This window comes from Ipomoea nil, unplaced genomic scaffold, assembly GCF_001879475.1.
Source record: "Ipomoea nil cultivar Tokyo-kokei standard unplaced genomic scaffold, Asagao_1.1 scaffold0519, whole genome shotgun sequence".
In the NCBI taxonomy this organism is placed as follows: Eukaryota; Viridiplantae; Streptophyta; class Magnoliopsida; order Solanales; family Convolvulaceae; genus Ipomoea; species Ipomoea nil.
Window position 1 is genome coordinate 1,895,106 of NW_017616947.1, and position 19,903 is coordinate 1,915,008.

The window sequence follows — 19,903 nt, forward strand, 5'->3', positions numbered from 1 at the left end:
ATTGAAAATATAAAATTTTTATAATTTAAAAATACGAGAATTATTATTTAAACGTGCCAAACATATTTGTTTAAATGATTAATTTAAGACAATTCAGAATAAAATTATAATCAGCAAAGTAAGATTCGAACTAAACCCCATCATAATCATAATAATAATAATAATAATCATAATAAGATTGATAATGCTTCGAACTCAATAAAGTAACCAATTGTACAATTACAACATTTAGTTAAATGGTGGATTTTATAAAAATAAATTTAGTAAATGGTGGATTTTATTAAAATAAATTAACAAAACTAAATTTAAAAAGTGTGGGGTGGTATAGAATCGAACTCTGGATTACTCATAGAATCTGTATTGCTTAATTAGTAATGCTAAGAGACCAGGAAGACCCACGCGAACCACTACGCCACCACCCCAAATGTGTTCACTTATCACTCTTACATATTCTTCTTTCAAATTAAAGAAATTAAACACAAAATTAAGAACCCTTGCATATTCTTCTTTCAAATTCAAAATTTTAAAAAATTCTAGTAGTGGCATTACTCTTAGGGGTGTTAAATCGGTTAAACGAACTGTTTTAACCGAACTGAATTAACCGAACTTTTTTTCCCTTTAACTATTAACCGAACCGAAATTTTTTCCCTTTAGAACTACAAAAATAACACCTAAAATAATAAATCCAATTAAAATAAAATACATATCATAATAAATTCGTAACAAAATATAAAAAAAAACATTAATTATAAACTCCAAACATCCATAACTTCAAATTAGTATTTATATTTATATTATTATTTATATATATATTAAAAACTTCGGTTAACCGTTCAAGTAATTCGGTTAACCGACCTTTCGAACCGAATTAACCTTTAACCGAAGTTTTAAAATTCCTTTAACCATTAACCGAACCGAAAAACCCCGGTTAAAAAACGGTTAACCGAAAATTATCCGAAGTTTGCACACCCCTAATTACTTGCTGGAGTTCAACAGAGTACAAAACACAATTCAAATACAAGCTTTGCATGTAACTCCTGTTATTGGTATAGCTTTTGTTCAAATTTACACCACTATGATCTGTGTAACAAAGACGAACTACCACAAATCAATTTCAACAAAGAATAAGACTTTTAATTTTTTTTACAGATTATTATTATTATTTTGAAAATTAAAAATATATTTAATTAGGATAGCATGGGAAAATGAATAAAGTGCCACATTATAAAAAAAAAAAAAATGAATTACACAAAGATACCACATCAAACACTAATTTTATGCCACAACACCAAATGACCAGATGTGTTACTTGTGATAACTTATTAATATTAAGAATTGTATAATTTTTGTAACTTTAAAATCTTTAATGGCTCACTTGCATGATTTTTACACTTATCATAATCAATAGTCAAGGGAAAATTATGATCCAATTACAAGCAAATTATTCTATGGACCCGGGTACACCTTGTTAGGTGGACCATGGTCTAAATATTTAAAATTTACACTCTAAATGTTCACAATTACGTTTTAAAAATTCACAATTTGTATACTACGAACACACAATTTAGCTTTTCTAGTCCGATACCTTGATTTGTCATCAAATGAAGGTGTAATTCTAATTAGAGTTCCATCTAAAGCACCTATATAATTCCAAAAAAAAAAATTATAAAGTCAACAAAAAAGCTAATTAGTTTACACATGTTTAATTTAATGAGGAGTGAAGGCGACGACAGAGGTGAATGAGGGACGTCGGTCGATCTTCTGCGGACGGCATGCAGGGAGTGAAGGCGACGGCAGATAAGAGGAGGGCGGGGTTGGCTCACGGAGTCACGGCTCGGAGAACGAGAGAGGGCTGGGGACTTTGGGCAGTCTGCTAGGGTTAAGCCAATTTTAGTTTTAAAGTTTAATTATTAATTATTAATATTATACATTATACATATACATACATATATATATATATATATATATATATATATATATATATATATATATATATATATATATTATAAAGTTAATATTATTAATATATAAATATTATATATAATTTAACGAGGCATGCTATCTCTATACTTATTATTCCTTACAATTTCAAACCTAACCGCTTAACGGAATCAATATTCAACTAATTTCTTTTTTAAAAAAAAAACAAAAACAAATAAAACAATTGAATCGATCTTTCTAGAAATTTAAATTACATTCATCATCAATTTTTTTCGCGAACCAAATTGGTGGTCACTATTTTTTAAAAATAAATATTAAATTTCAATTATAGTCATTTTATTATAACATATAGACATAAATATATTGATTAAAGTTATAAAATTATAACTAGGGAAAATCAACGATTTGGTCCCTCAATTGTTAGCGAAATATCAATGTAGTCCCTTAATCGCTAAATCATCAATTTAGTCCCTGGAAATAACTGTTTTTAGTTGATTTGCCCCCTCCGACCGTTTCCCGTTGAGAATCCGGCGAATGCTCCGATTTGGCATGGGTAAGTTTGTCATTTCACATTTTGGTCCTATTCTTTTTGCCCTATTTAATTGGTTTAGTCTTCTTCTTCTTCAACGATACAAGAGATTGAACAGAGAGCAGGTTTGAAGAGATTGAACAGAGAGAGTAGTACTCTACAATATGAAACCATAGAGAGTAGTACTATCACATATGCAAAACAATATATGTAAAGTATATGCTTGTCAATAACTCAACAGAGAAACTGCAGCATACCGCATCCCACAATAGGAACAGCTCAAACAGGCCAATTTGGGGCTCTTAATTAAACCGAAGCTTTTCATTTCTTGGACATTGCTATTTCGTTCTCCATTTTCTGTGCAAAAATCTTTGTTGCAATCATAGTTTCATCAAAGTATGTTGCATAAGGATGGCCCTTGGGCACCAATCTCCGGAACTTCTCGAAGTTCTTCTCAGCTTCATTGTTTTTCCACAATAATGTGTATATGATCCCTTGGCATATGTATGGTCTAAAGTCCCTGGGCTCCTCCTTCACCAATTCCTGATAAACCTTCAAAGCCTCATCATGCTTTCCTTCAATCACCCGAATTTGCGCCTCCAAAAGCTTGAAATCCCTAAATTTTGCCTTCTTGCCTTGCTTCTTGCACAGCTTCATCCCCTCCTCGATTCTTTTCTCGATTTCCTTCAAATCCTTGGTCGATTTGGACTCGGATGCAGCCATTAACAGTCCGTGATAAGCCTCAACCCTAAAAGGGTCCTTTGCCAGAATCTCATTGAATCCATTTTTCGCCGTTTCCACCTCTCCACTATAAGCATACAAATGGGACTTCAGCAACGGCCGCTCCGTATCGCTCGGGTCAATCTCCATCAATCGATCGATAATGGCAATAGTTTCTGCAATTTTCCGGCTCTGGATCTTCATCTCCATCAAACTCCTTAACGCTCCAACATCGTTTGGATTCAATAGCAAATTCTCTTCCAGAACTCTCTCTTTATCCTCGTCGGAAAACGAGGTCTCCACGGCGGCCGGGGCTGAAACGGGGGCTCCAGAACTCTCTCTTCTTCAAATCTGCTCTCTGTTCAATCTCTTCAAATATGCTCTCTGTTCAATCTCTTCAAACCTGCTCTATGTTCAATTTCTTGTATCGTTGAAGAAGAAGAAGACTAAACCAATTAAATAGGACAAAAAGACTAGGACCAAAATGTGAAATGACAAACTTACCCATGCCAAATCGGAGCATTCGCCGGATTCTCAACGGAAAACGGTCAGAGGGGGCAAATCAACTAAAAACAGTTATTTCCAGGGACTAAATCGATGATTTAGCGATTAAGGGACTACATTGATATTTCGCTAATAATTGAGGGACCAAAACGTTGATTTTTCCCTATAACTATATTAGGTAAACAATATATATTAAAAATTTTAAAAAACTTGACTAGTCACGTAAGCTGATTTAATCGAGTATTACGAGGCTTGAATTCAACTCGAGTCATTGCTAAAACTCGGCTAGATAATAACGGAATCAAATTGAATATTCGTCGAATAAAGTTCGAATAATCCAGAAATAACTTTATGGCTAGGAGAAGGAGTTCATATACTTTAATTGTAAATCTAAAAATGTATACATCTTTTAATTGTAATAATCTAATATAAGAAATTTGTTACTACATATATTTTCGGTGATAAAGTTCATTAGGTTACTTTATAATAATAATAATAATAATAATAATAATAATAATAATAATAATAATAATAATAATAATAATAATAATAATAATTATTATTATTATTATTATTATTATTATTATTATTATTATTATTATTATTATTATTATTATTATTATTATTATTATTATTATTATTATAATTCCCTTAAAAATTAAAGTTTCTGAATAAAATTGAAAATATAAAATTTTTATAATTTAAAAATACGAGAATTATTATTTAAACGTGTCAAACATACTTGTTTTAAATGTTTAATTTAAGATATTTCAGAATAAAATTATAATCAGCAAAGTAAGATTTGAACTAAACCCCATCATAATCATAATTTGATTGATAATGCTTCAAACTCAATAAAGTAACCAACTATACAATTACAACATTTAGTTAAATGGTGGATTTTATTAAAATAAATTTAGTAAATGGTGGATTTTATTAAAATAAATTAACAAAACTAAATTTAAAACAAACTCAATAAATTAACCAACTATACAATTACAACATTTAGTTAAATGGTGGATTTTATTAAAATAAATTTAGTAAATGGTGGATTTTATTAAAATAAATTAACAAAACTAAATGGGTGGGGTGGTAGAGAATCGAACTCTGGATTACTAATAGAATCTGTTTTGCTTAATTAGTAAAGCTAAGAGACCAAGAAGACCCACGCGAACCACTGCGCACCACCCCAAATGTGTTCACTTATCACTCTTACATATTCTTCTTTCAAATTAAAGAAATCAAACACAAAATTAAGAACCCTTACATAGTCTTCTTTCAAATTAAAAATTTTAACAAATTCTAGTAGTGGCATTACTTGTAGGGGTGTTAAATCGGTTAAACGAACTGTTTTAACCGAATTGAATTAATCGAACTTTTTTTCCCTTTATCCGTTAACCGAACCGAAATTTTTTCCCTTTAACTAAACTTTTTAAAGCTAAAATTTAGAATTATAAAAATAACACCTAAAATAATAAATCCAATTAAAATAAAATACATATCATAATAAATTCGTAACAAAATATAAAAAAACATTAATTATAATCTCCAAACATCCATAACTTCAAATTAGTATTTATATTTATATTTTTATTTATATATATATTAAAAACTTCGGTTAACCGTTCAATTAATTCGGTTAACCGACCTTTCGAACCGAATTAACCGTTAACCGAAGTTTTAAAATTCCTTTAACCGTTAACTGAACCGAAAAACCTCGGTTCGAAAACGGTTAACCGAACTTTGTCGGTTAACCGAAAATTATCCGAAGTTTGCACACCCCTAATTACTTGCTGGAGTTCAACAGAGTACAAAACACAATTCAAATACAAGCTTTGCATGTAACTCTTGTTATTGGTATAGCTTTTGTTCAAATTTACACCACTATGATATGTGTAACAATGACGAGCTACCACAAATCAATTTCAACAAAGAATAAGACTTTTAATTTTTATTACGGATTATTATTATTATTTTGAAAATTAAAAATATATTTAATTAGGATAGCATGAGAAAATGAATAAAGTGCCACATTATAAAAAAATAATAAATCACACAAAGATACCACATCAACACTAATTTTATGCCACATCACCAAATGACCGGATGTGTTACTTGTGATAACTTATTAATATTAAGAATTGTATAATTTTTGTAACTTTAAAATCTTTAAGGGCTCACTTGCTTAATTTTTACATTTATCATAATCAATAGTCAAGGGACTATTATGATCCAATTACAGGAAAATTATTCTATGGACCCGGGTACACCTTGTAAGGTGGACCATGTTCTAAATAGTTAAAATTTACACTCTAAATGTTCACAATTACGTTTTAAAAATTCACAATTTGTATACTACGAACACACAATTTAGCTTTTCTAGTCCGATACCTTGATTTGTCATCAAATGAAGGTGTAATTCTAATTAGAGTTCCATCTAAAACACCTATATAATTCAAAAAAAAATTATAAAGTCAACAAATAGCTAATTAGTTTACACATGTTTAATTTAATGAGGAGTGAAGGCGACGACATAGGTGAATGGGGGACGTCGGTTGATCTTCTGCGGACGGCATGCAGGGAGTGAAGGCGATGACAGATAAGAGGAGGGCTGGGTCAGCTCACGGAGTCACGACTCGGAGAACGAGAGAAGGCTGGGGACTTTGGGCAGTCTGCTAGGGTTAAGCCAATTTTAGTTTTAAAGTTTTATTATTAATTATTAATATTATACATTATACACACACACACACACACACACACACACACACACACACACACACACACACACACACACACATATATATATATATATATATATATATATATATATATATATATATATATATATATATATATTATAAAGTTAATATTATTAATATATAAATATTATATATAATTTAACGAGGCATGCTATCTCTATACTTATTATTCCTTACAATTTCAATCCTAACCCCATAACGGAATCAATATTCAACTAATTTCTTTTTTTAAAAAAAAAACAAAAACAAATAAAACAATTGAATCGATCTTTCTAGAAATTTAAATTACATTCATCATCAATTTTTTTCGCGAACCAAATTGGTCGTCACTATTTTTTAAAAATAAATATTTAATTTCTATTATAGTCATTTTATTATAACATATAGACATAAATATATTGATTAAAATTATAATATTATAGCTATATTTGGTAAACAATATATATTAAAAATTTTAAAAACCTTGACTATTCACGTAAGCTGATTTAATCGAGTATTACGAGGCTTGAATTCAACTCGAATCATTGCTAAAACTCGGCTAGATAATAACGGAATCAAATTGAATATTCGTTGAATCAAGTTCGAATAATCCAGAAATAACTTTATGGCTAGGAGAAGGAGTTCATATACTATAATTGTAAATCTAAAAATGTATACATCTTTTAATTGTAATAATCTAATATAAGTAATTTCTTACTACATATATTTTTGGTGATAAAGTTAAAATTAGTTATTAGAAATGTCAAATTCGAGTTAAGTTGTTCAATTAACGAAGCATATATTGCGCTTGAAGTTTAATTGGGTTACCTTATAAAAATAATAATAATAATAACAATAATAATAATAATAATAATAATAATAATAATAATAATAATTATTATTATTATTATTATTATTATTATTATAATTTTGCATATTCTCTTTTTAGATAGATTAATAGAATTAAGCAACTATCAGAGATTACTGATTGATTCAATTATGAAGTCAGTCACTAATAATAAATAGTGGAGAAGATGCAAGAGAAAGATAAGAGCACAACCCCAACGACACAGAATATTTACCCAGTTCGATACAGTGTGTATCTACGTCTGGGGGACGATCACATAGGCGTCCAATCCACTAAATCATAATCCAATGTACAAAGGTAGATATACAATAATCTTACCCAAGTGCCCCACACAAGGTACATACCCAGTCTACACAGGTTTAGTGGATTGTTGAAGATGGAGAGCCATGCATATAGAAGTCCAATGAAATCCCTTCACTTGGAGAGCCCACTCTGATGCAGTCCACTTCAATGACGCTCTTTATAGTTGTTCCCACAACAGAGTGATCACAGTGTCCTTTCGTTTAAGCAGCAGTGATTCTTCTCAAGTTCATCATCTTAATCACCATGAACATATTGTATTGAGAAGATACATGACAATCAAAGATCTAATCTCATATAGCAGATGGGGAGTGTTTCTTCATATTTTCGGCGTAACCCTAAATCTCTTCGAGTATGAGTACTTATATATTCTTCAATAAACTCTCTCCATAAAAGACTTTGATAGTAGAAGGTAGGACTATAAAAGTGGAAAGTAATCTCAGAAGATTAGGTCCAAACCTTTCTTGAAAATATACGCTGATCTTCTTTCCAAACTTGTCTGATAATACTTATTCATAAGACTTTTAGGAATCAGCTTCCTAAATCAGATCTTCAGTGTCAGTCCTTCTGTTGTTGCTTCTGATTGATCAGTCGACTGTAGAGCTGGACGGACAAACTCTAAACCTATCTTAGTTATGCCATAATAATATCGCCAATTATAATATGGGGTTTTTGAACATTAAAAACACTAACAAACTCCCCCTTTGGCTATTATTTGGCAAAACAACTTAACTATATAGATAGACACACCATAACGAACTAAGTTAGGATAATATAAAGAAGCAACCCAATAAGTCTGATCTGATTACAGGGAATAGAAACAGAAACATAAGATCTAAAGAAATTTATGATCAAAATCAAAAAGTGGTGCCATCAATAACAACGCCCAGCCAGGGCCAGAAGGTACTTAAACACAAAAAAAACTCCCCCTGAGTTTATACTACTCCCCTTTTTTGCCAATGATAGCCAAAGGTCAAGCATTGGAGGGAGTGTCACTGTCAGACTTCGCAGGATCAATAGCAGCAGCAGATTCAGATAGGCTTAAACGAAGAAGTACGGTTGCCAGCTCAGTACGGGCCCCTGTCAGTTGCTTTGCAATAATGCTATGTACTGTCTCAAGATCAGCGACCCTTGCCTTCAACTGTATGGAAAGCTGAACATCCTTAGCATGAGGAGAGTCATCAGACACAGCATCAGGTTCAGAATTGGATGGGGCAGATACAGGGACAACATCCCGAATGTGATCTCCAGTCAGCAAACGTTTATCAACAGTATAGAGCAGTGTTGGGCTGATCACCTCACTGGGCATATGCTCAAGACCCTGAGTGGTAAGAATGCCAAAAATCAGATTTGGGAAGGGTAGTCTTACCTTCTGTTCCCGTGGATGAATTAAGGTAAGAATGTGATAGCAAATCCATTCTCCCAGATCAATTGGCATCTTCATTCCAATGCGAAATAGGAAGCCTGCCAGTAACTTGCCAACAGTGTGGAAATGGGCTGATGGGAACCAATTGTGAAGGGCCAGTCGATGTAAAATCACATATCTGGATGTGAGATGCGAGCTCTGCAGATAGTCCTTATCTCCTGTAGGCCATGATTTTGTCTGTCCACCAGTAAGAGTTCTGGCCACCAAGTTCCAATCAGTGACAGGATCTTCTTGTACAGCAGTCAAACCATAGTATTCATTGATCATGTCCGGCCCAAAAACGTACCACCTTCCTCTGATGAAAATCTACATCGGTCGTGGCCCAGATAGGTTGTCAATATCTTCATTGAGATTGCAATAGAATTGATACGTGAAAAGCTTAGAGTATGGGCAGATGTTCATGACAGTCTTCAACAATCCGACTTCATTCAGCAAAGGTAAAGTGTCACATACAGAATTCAGCTGGTTCTCATCCACAGATCGTTGAACAATAAGATCCCTTCTAACCATGGTAGACCATTTGGTCTGAGCAGCAGGAGAAACAAACTGAGGCTTGTAAACAGATGGATCAGTTTCTTCGACAGGTTGAACCTCAAGAGTAATGCTTCGTCATCTTGATCGTGTGGATGGCTTCCCTTTTTTGACAGATGGTGCAGGTACAGAAGTAACTTGAACAGCAGGCCCCTTTTGCTTAACAGACGATCGCAGAGTCTTGAACACTTGTTGAACAGGCAGATTTTCTTCCGGCTTAACACCCTCACTCGACTTCCTTTTCTTCTCAAGCTGATCCACATCAGCACTGTCATCACCAGTCTCAACAACAACCTTTACTGGAACATTCTTCCTTTTAGACCTTCTTGTTTCTTTGGATGGGGATTGAACAGGAGTCACAGAATGACTGGAATCAGACACATTGGCAGATGAGCTCCCAATAATATTCGAAATTTCTCAAATTTTGAAGGTCGTGGAGTCAGGATGAGCAGTGGCCTCAATAGTTGGAATGTTAGATGGAAGTGTTTGAGATCCATACACTTCAGCCAGTATTTTATCATCTTCGTTGGAAGATTCGGAAGGGTGAATCACTTGATACGGTTGAGGGATTGAAGCAGATGGTAGACCAGCAAAATGTCGCACATGTTCCAAACTTTCGCCTAATGATGTGGTAGTGTAGACTGGGATTCCACCTGTTTTCTCAGACTTTTGGGGGCTTGATAGATCAACAGATTCATCATTAGCAGGTAAGACAGGAGTGTCAACGACAGAACAAACTTCTTTAGGGTCATCAGCAATTTCAGCCGGAGGCAGAGCAATATTATCAGAAGCATAAACAACTAAACTCAATTTATTTGGCTCATCAGAGGACTTTTTTTTCTCATCAGACATAGGCAAGACATCAGTTTTCACATCAACAGACTCACTCAAAGGCAGAGATGTAGAATCAACATTCACAGGGGGATTCTCGGAATCCAAAACAGTTAAATTTTCAGAACAAACAGGCACACAAGATGGGGTAGCAGAAACATCAGGTTTATCTGGTGAAATTTCAATAGGAGTTTCAGAATTGTTTGACCTGTTTCGGAGGATCTCCTGTCTGTGTTTTGCCTCTTTCTGAGTAGCTTCGAGATACAGAGGGTGCGCCTCCGCTTGCCGTCGAGAGACCTCAACCAATTCTAGGGCTCGATGTGCAAAGTATTGAAGGAATGCCCCGGTCCGATTTCCATCCGAGGGTTCTGGAATATATACTGGAGAAACTTCATCACTGGCTTCAGAAACCATCATAAGCAGTTCAGTTGCATCATCTTCAGACCATTTTGCATAAAACTCTGGGTAATAGGTCATCACAGTTACTAAAATCTCGTCGCGAAGCAGAAGATCAAGTTTGAGCTTCTTCTTCATAGCAAACTGCAATAGCGTCTGAATGTGCTTAATGGCCACCTCCGGAAAATGTGTCTTGCGTCCGAGCTTGATGATGATATTTCTTACTGGGTCCGCCATTGGAGAAATTTTTGTGAGAGGAGAGAAATACAATACTGAGAGCAGATATGCTGAGAGAGAAAGGGTTTGAGTGCTGAGATGCTTGAAAGCCTGTTCTCTTCTTAGCCCGGTATCAAATAGACTAAAGGATGAAGAACCCTAATCAATGCGGCTTGTCAAATATCATGCAGACGCGATTGATTGACACAACGGTACAACTTCTTTTTAGGAAGGAAGCGGAACCCAAGGACATTTAAATTTTGAAAAAAGATTAAAATCTTTTTGAGATATCATTAAGGCCAAAATAACACCACTTAACAAAAATAGAGAGGAGTCTTCAAAAAGTCAAATCGTAATACTGACCCGTGTACACCACTCCTCTCTGATTGACCAACTGCTTTAATTAGTCAATTCTACAAATTCCGAGAGCAGACCTGAGAATTTCAAAACGATTGGCGTCCAGTGGCTTAGTTATAATATCTGCCAGTTGTTTGTCAGTTTGAATGTATTTCAATTCAATTTCCTTGGATTCAACCAAGTCTCTGATGTAATGATGCCTGATGTCAATATGCTTGTTCTGGAATGTTGAACTGGATTCTTGGAAATATTAATAGCACTGACATTGTAACAATAGAGTGTCATTATACCTTGAGTGAGACCATAATCTAGGAACATCTGTTTCATCCAAACCAACTGAGTACAACATCCTCCTGCAGCTATGTATTCTGCCTTTGCAGTGCTTAGTGAAATTGAATTCTATTTCTTGCGTAGCCATGATACTAAGTTTTTACCAACAAAGAAACATCCCCCGGAAGTACTCTTTCGGTCATCAATATTTCCTGCCCAATCAGCATCACAGTAGGCAACCAGACTTAGTTCACTGTCCTTGGAGTACCAGAGACCATACTGCATCGTTCCTTTAACATATTTCAGAATGCGTTTTGCAGCTATCAAGTGTGATTCCTTTGGGTCAGATTGATACCTTGCACAGATTCCAACACTGAACATTATGTCTGGTCGACTGGCTGTTAGATACAACACACTCCCTATCAAGCTGCGATAAACTGTGTTATCCACTGATACACCAGTTTCATCTTTCGATACTTTTGTGGAGGTGGAGATTGGTGTCCTGGATGATTTACAAGATTCCAGATCAAACTTTTTAACTAGATTCTTAGCATACTTCTCTTGTGAAATAAAGTATCCTTCAGAACTTTGCTTGACCTGTAGACCTAGGAAGTATGTCAGTTGACCAACCATGGACATTTCAAACTCTTCCTTCATCAATTTTACTAACTCGTCAGTGTATTTCTGTAAGGTTTATCCAAACACGATGTCATCAACATAGATTTGGGCAATGGTTACATGACTTCCAGTAGTTTTTACGAACAGGGTTTTGTCAACACTTCCTCGTTTATACCCATGCTGGAGCAGATACTGTGTCAGTCGTTCATACCATGCCCGTGGGGCTTGTTTGAGACCATAGAGAGCTTTTCGAAGCTTATAGACATATGAGGGATGATCTCGATCTTCGAAACCTTTAGGTTGAGCCACATAAATATCTTCATGGAGATAGCCATTCAGAAATGCTGTTTTGACATCCATCCGAAACAAAGTGAATACCAAAATGCATGCGACAGCCAACAAAATCCTAATTGACTCGAGTCTAGCTACAGGAGCGAAAGTCTCATCATAGTCAATTCCTTCAATCTGAGTATACCCTTGAGCCACTAACTGATCTTTGTTCCTTGCTATATTCCCTGCTTCATCAGTTTTATTTTTAAAGATCTACTTCGTTCCAATTACGTTAACACCATCAGGTCTTGAAACTATATCCCAGACATGATTCCTCTCAAACTGATGTAGCTCCTCCTGCATTGCCTTGATCCATAGATCATCCTGTAAGGCTTCTTTAACATTTCTAGGTTCTATCTTTGAGGTATAACAAGCAGACCCAGATATTTCTGTCAAATTATTTCTTATTCTGCTCCTGGTCTTCATCCAATCAGATGGATCTCCAATAATGTTATTTGATTGATGGTTTTTCTAAGTTCTGGTGGGTTTGTCTTTACCTGTATCATTTATGAGGTTTGTCTCTTGATCCGAACTTTCTTGATCTTCATCTGACGATTCCTGTGGTTTGGGCTGACTGTTGCTATTAGTGGCAATTGGATCACTGAGAGGAAGTTCTGTTACTGAATCTGTCACTGTTGTGTCTACTGACTCTTCTGGACTGTCATCTATAACCACATTTATTGACTCCATCACAGATTGAGTCCTCTTGTTGTAGACTCTGTAGGCACGACTGTTTGGAGAGTATCCAAGGAAGATGCTCTCATCACTCTTTGGTTCGAACTTCCCTCTTTGTTCTCTATCAGCTAGCACAAAACACTTTGTCCCAAACACATGAAAATACTTCAGATTTGGCTTCTTACCCTTCCAGATCTCATATGGTGTTTTGGTTGTTCCTGGTCTAAGATAGACCCTATTTATGGTATGACAGGCTGTGTGTACTACTTCAGCCCAGAAGCGTTGCGGCAGATGCGAGGCATGTAGCATAACTCTAGCCATTTCTTGTAAAGTTCGATTTTTTCTTTCTACTACTCCATTCTGTTGAGCAGTTCTAGGGGCTGAGAACTCATGTGATATACCGTGCTCGGAGCAGAAGTCTGAATTTAGTGAGTTCTCAAATTCCTTTCCATGATCGCTCCTCAATCTCTGAACTTTTATTATAGACTCATTCTTTTCCTTCTGAACTTTTATACACAGAGTTTTAAAAGCCTTGAAAGCTTCTGTCTTTTCTCTCAGAAAGTATATCCAGCTGTATTGAGAGAAATCATCTACACACACAAATATGTATTTCTTTCCCCCAATGCTTTCAGTTTGTGTTGGCCCCATGAGGTCTATGTGGACAAGATCTAGGCACTTCTCAGTGGTGATGCCTCTTACTGCTTTGTGTGGAGTTCTGATTTGTTTCCCAATAGCACATGCACTACAGATTTTGTCCGGATCTATTCTGATCTTAGGTACACCCTTCACTGCTTCCAGTTTTATCAACTTATCCATATCTCTGAAGTTTACGTGACCCAGTCGTCTATGCCAGAGTTTTGATTCATCAGATTTGGATAAGTGACAAGTAGTTACATTTTCCAAGACGTAACAATTGTATGAGGACCGGGTTCCTTCCATGACTAGTTGATTTGCTTTGTCACTAACTCTGCAGCAGTTACGATCGAAGCACACATTCCAATTTTGATCACACAACTGACTGATGCTAATAAGATTCGCTTTCAACCCACTGACAAGCAGGACTTCTTCTAATTAAGTTAAACCTGGTACATTTAGGACACCTTTCCCAACTATTCTCCCTGATGGAATAATCACGGAGCCGGAGCGGAGCAACACAGTACAAGCCGGGTCAGACCCGGAGCAGGACGAACCACCCCGGGGTCGATCAACCACCCCGGGGTCGGCCCACCAGAGCTCGGCCGAGCCCATGCTTGGCCCATTGGACGAGCTCCGTGCTCGGCCAATGGCCGGGTCCTCGCGTGGAGCGAGTCCCGCGGCGCGGGCCGCGGCTCCTCCCGCGGGCCCGGGGCCCGTAGTAGTCAGGGGTATATAAACACCCCCCGGTGTCCTAAGGAGACATCTCATACTTTTCCTACAGCTTTTGTCTCGTTATTACACGTCCCGAACATCTGTAATAGCATTTTATGTCCAATTAATACAATCTTTACCGTTTTATTATCCATTTCTTATATTCATACATATACACGGGTTGTATAATCCGGACCTCCGGGTTCATATAATCCATCATTGGTGCCCTTGTTGAGAGCGGCTGTACAAGCTTAAGCGCTCTCCCTATTATCCTTCATTGACAGCAATGGCTAGATCTGGGTCGAAAACCCACAACTCGCAGGGCTCGCGCAACCCACGTGACCTCGCCCTCGTTAGCCACCCCAACGGGACCGTGGCAAGCCGACAGGCCATGTCCGAGGGGGCCGGGGAGGACCTCCGCAATCAGATCAATGGGAGTCGGCCGGGCGCTGCGGAGGACCTCCGGGGTCGTCTCACCAACAATCGCCCTCTCGGTGGGACAGCGCTACCCGCGCCACCGCAGGTCCCGACCTCCCAACAAGACGCCGCCATATTGGAGCAAGCGGCGCTCAACCGCGTCGCGGCGGGGTTGCGCCGGGGGAACACAGCACCCCCACCTCCGCCCCCTCCGAGGGTGCGTAGTGACCCCAGCACTCGTGCGCCCCGGGAACCCACAGTGCTAGCTGAAGGGGAAATCAATTCACCTCGACCTTCTGAGCCGCGTGACGGGGCGGAAGCCACCCGATGTCGACGCGCGCAGCGAGAGGAAAGGTGGACTAGGCCGGCGCGGACCACCTCCGCGCTCGGGCGCTTGGGCCCACGTGTACCAGCACGAGACCGCCTGGGGCCGGAGCCGGCCACACACGTCAGGCAGGAGGAGTCATCGTGCTCACGGAGATCCCGGAGCCACGAACCCCGTGTCCCAAGGCCGCGGGAGCCGATCCCACCGGTGGAACGCTCGGGGAGACCAGAGGCCAACCTCCGAGCACCCAGCGTGAAGAGATGGAATAGTTGCGTCGACAGATCCGCGAGTTGCAGCGTAAGATGGAGGCGCGCGACGAGTCACCAGAGCCCCGGGACGCCTTGGCCACACCCTTCACGGGGGCCATAATGGCAGAGCCCCTACCTCGGGACTTCCGATTCCCGACCATCAAACCTTACACGGGGGCGACGGACCCGCGGGACCACCTCAACCGGTACAAGGCAGTCATGATGATGACAGGCGTTAGTGACGTCATCATGTGTCGCGGTTTCTGCACGACTCTGGATGGGCAGGCCCAGGATTGGTTCGGGTCCCTCCCGGAGGACTCCATCCCCACTTTTGCGGTCCTGACCAAGAATTTTATGTCGCACTTCGCGGGCAGCATCCAACGGCGGAAGCAGTTCGCCGACCTATGTTACCTGAAGCAAGATAAGTCGGAGTCTTTGGCGGAGTACCTGAGTAAGTGGAAGAAGGAAGCTATGGGGGTGACAAATTTTGACGAAAGGTCCGCCATCCCGTTTTTCACCAACAACCTCAGGTCGGGTCCTTTGCACAGTGACCTTGTTCGAAACGAGCCAAAAACGTATACAGAATTGATGGACCGTGCCTCGCGATACGCCAACACGGAGGCAGCAGAGAAGAGGAAGAAAGAGGAGGAGGAAGGCCGCGGGAGAGGCGACGGGGCACCTCAACCTCAAGAGGACCGCCGCCCTCCCCGGTCACGCCGTGATTGGGGTCCCCGACTAGCCCCGTTGCGACACCTGACCCCGTTGACGCAACCCGTAAGCGCCATCCTAGACCACGCAGAGGACATGGGCATCGTGTCGTTCCCCGAGGAGTGCTTGAAGATCTCCCCCAAGGCCGACCCAAAGAAGTACTGCCGCTTCCATCGGCAACGCGGGCACGACACCGACGAATGTATGGTCCTCAAGAGGCAGATCGAGGAGCTCATACAACGAGGGTACCTGGGGCAGTACGTGAAGAGGTCCGGGCAGGACCACGCTAAGGGCCCCGACAACGCCCGGAAGAAGAAGGACGGCGCCGGGCCCTCTACCTCTGCCCCACGCAAGAGAGAGCTCGGCCAACTCACGGAGGACGAGGAGACCGAGCTGGACAGCCCGCCAAAGAAGAAGGTCATCCATGTCATCTTTGGCGGCCCGGAGGGAGGAGACACGCCCGCTGAGAGGAAGAAGTGGGCTCGGAGCCTGTACGTAGGGGAGGTCGTCCGAGCACCCCATGTGAAGAGGACACGCAGGGAGCCCATAACGTTCACCGACGACGACTTCTCGGATGGTCCCCCACCCCACCGGGACGCATTGGTAATCAGCTTAGAGCTCAAAGACATCAATGTCCACCGGGTACTGGTGGATACGGGGAGCTCCATGAACGTCATGTACTATGACACCTTCATGCAGCTCGGGCTATCCAGGAAGCAGCTTTCCCAGGTTCGGACCCCACTATCCGGCTTCACCGGGGACTCCATTGAGACGGAGGGAGCCATCACCCTCAAGGCACAGATCGGCACCCCACCGCACGTCAAGACATGGGAGGTAGAGTTCGTGGTGGTGAAGATCAGCTGCGCCCACAACATCATCCTCGGCAGACCTGCCTTGGAAGACCTCAGGTGTGTCATCTCTATGGAGCACCTCTGCCTCAAGTTTCCTACCCCCACTGGAGTGGGCATCGCGCGAGGGGACCAGAAGGTCAGTCGAAGCTGTTACTTGAAGGCCTGTCACCAAATAACGAGGAAGGACCTCCAGGTGCACACAGTAACCGAGAGGGCCCTCCGGGAAGAGGAGAAGCGGCCCCGCGCCGAACCCGTGGTGGAGACGGAAGAGGTCATCCTGGACCTCAGCCGACCTGACAGGATGGTGAAGGTGGGCACCGGCCTCCCAGCTGACCTCCGAGGTCGGATTGTCGAGGTCATCCGCAGCTACAAAGACGTGTTCGCCTGGGGTCCCGAAGACATGCCAGGCCTCAGCCGGGAGGTCATCACGCACAAACTGGCGGTGGACCCCAAAGCCAAACCTGTCCAACAAAGGAAGCGCTACCTCGCCGCAGATAGACGGGAGTTTGTGAAGAAGGAGGTTGACACCCTCCTCGAGATCGGGCACATCAGGGAGGTCACATACCCGGCATGGCTCGCGAACGTAGTCCTCGCACCTAAACCACCTACGTGGAGGATGTGTGTGGACTACACGGACCTCAACAAGGCATGCCCCATGGACCCCTTTCCACTACCCAACATAGACCAGCTGGTGGACGAAACAGCAGGATGCGCACTCATGAGCTTCCTAGACGCCTTCCAGGGGTACCACCAAATTTTCATTCATGAGGAAGACGAAGAAAAAACGGCATTCACCACCCCCGAAGGGGTCTTTTGCTATCGGGTCATGGCGTTCGGGCTCAAGAACTCGGGAGCCACGTACACAAGAATGGTGGCCAAGGTGTTCAAGAAGGTCCTCCGCCGGAACTTACAGGCCTATGTGGACGACATGATTGTGAAAAGCACGGAGGCTGACCTACACACAGCCGACTTGACCGAGGTATTTTCCATCATGAGACATTTTGATTTACGTTTGAACCCCAAGAAATGCACTTTCGGGGTACACAGAGGGAAATTCTTGGGGTACATGGTCTCAAAGAGGGGTATTGAACCCAACCCCGAAAAAGTCAAGGCCATCCTGGAGATGGAACCTCCGAGGTCCCTCCGCGAGGTCCAGCGCCTCAATAGTCGGCTGGCGGCTCTCGATCGATTCCTCTCAAGGTCGGCCGAAAGGTCCTTGCCGTTTTTCGGGGTCCTCAAGAAGAACCAGGGGTTCGAGTGGTCAGACGAATGCCAGAAAGCCTTTGAGGACCTCAAGACGTACCTCATGACGCAACCCCCCCTAGCCAAACCGGAGAAAGGGGAGGTCTTGTACCTGTACTTGGGCATCTCGCAGGCCGCGATCAGCTCCGTACTGGTCCGGGATGATGCGGGAACCCAACGCCCGGTGTACTACGTGAGCAGAGCCCTCCGAGGCGCCGAGCTCAGGTACTCACCCACGGAGAAAGCAATCTTCGTCGTGGACGCCACAGCCAAGAAGCTCGGGCATTACTTCCAAGCACACCCCGTACGGGTCCTCACCAACCAACCCCTCGAGGCAGTATTGAGGGCCTCAGGGTCGGCAAGCAGGTTGGTCAAGTGGTCCATGCGGTTGAGCCAATATGATGTCCAGTTCAAGCCCCAACCGGCAATCAAGGGGCAGGCGCTCGCCGACTTCATAGTCGAGTGCACCGCTCGCGAGGCCGCCGAACTAGCCCAGAGCGATGAGGAGGATTGGTGGACCCTGTCCACGGATGGCTCGTCCGGCCCCAAAGGGTGTGGCGGAGGGGTAGTACTCGTAACCCAGGAAGGGTTCCGGGCCTACTATGCCCTTCGCTTCCACTTCAAGCTGTCTAACAATGAGGCTGAATACGAGGCACTACTGGGTGGCCTCAGGCTGGCATTGGGTATGAGGGCCTCCAAAATAAGGGTGCGGTGCGACTCCCGACTGGTGGTCGGACAGGTGAACGGTGAATTCGAGGCCAACGAGGAGAGAATGAGGAGATACCGCGACGTGGTGCTACAGGTCCTCGGTCAATTGACCCTCTACGAAATTTTGCAGGTACCCCGAAGTCAAAACGGGGACACGGATTTGCTCTCCAAGCTCGGCCTCGGCACCCCGGAGCATGTCTCTAAGATAGCACGGATTGAAGACCTCCAGAGGTCCAGCCTGGAGGCCTACCCCGTCCTCCCCATACAGACACGGTCCCCATGCTGGTTGGACCACCTGATCGAGTATAAGAGAACGGGTACCCTACCAGCAGACGAGTTAGCCGCCAAGGCGGTCAAGAGGAGATCACCAACATACGTCCTCCTTGGGGACACCCTTTACAAAAGGTCCTAGAATGGTGCCCTCCTCCGACGCCTATACCCGGACGAAGCCAAGTCCGTTAAGGAGGAGATACACGAAGGCACCTGCGCTGCACACCAAGGAGCCTTCGCCATGGCGAGGAGGGCCCTATTGCAAGGGTACTTTTGGCCAAGCATGGCCAAGGAATGTGCAGAGTACGCCCGGGGGTGCCCGACTTGCCAGCACTTTCACGCGGAGCTGGGACGGCCGGCGACCAGCTACACGCCAATCAGCACGGTAATCCCGTTTTCACGTTGGGGGATCGACATCGTCGGGGCCCTACCCATGGGGTCCGTAAAGAGGAAGTACATAATAGTCGCCATAGACTATTTCACAAAATGGGTGGAGGCGGAACCCCTCGCCACTATCACAAACACCCGGTGCACGGA

The 19,903-nt window shown here is 41.7% G+C and overlaps 2 protein-coding genes across 2 annotated transcripts; one reads left to right on the plus strand and one right to left on the minus strand.

Annotated features, from left to right (window-relative positions):
• Window positions 1-2,630: 2,630 nt before the first annotated feature.
• On the minus strand, window positions 2,631-3,698 carry LOC109174049 (protein SLOW GREEN 1, chloroplastic-like). The gene is made up of 2 exons (XM_019323342.1): window positions 3,695-3,698; window positions 2,631-3,504 (listed from the first exon to the last, which is right to left on the minus strand). Exons 1-2 carry the CDS (start codon window positions 3,696-3,698, stop codon window positions 2,792-2,794), a joined length of 717 nt encoding a protein of 238 aa, XP_019178887.1. The 3' UTR covers window positions 2,631-2,791.
• Window positions 3,699-15,641: 11,943 nt separating this feature from the next.
• Window positions 15,642-19,508, plus strand: LOC109174051. The gene has a single exon (XM_019323343.1). It carries the CDS (start codon window positions 15,642-15,644, stop codon window positions 19,506-19,508), a length of 3,867 nt encoding a protein of 1,288 aa, XP_019178888.1.
• The last annotated feature ends 395 nt before the right edge of the window (window positions 19,509-19,903 follow it).

What these genes read in the sequence shown, in the direction of transcription:
- LOC109174051 (XM_019323343.1), top strand. Translation starts at nt 15,642, where the DNA reads ATGGAGGCGCGCGACGAGTCACCAGAGCCCCGGGACGCCTTGGCCACA.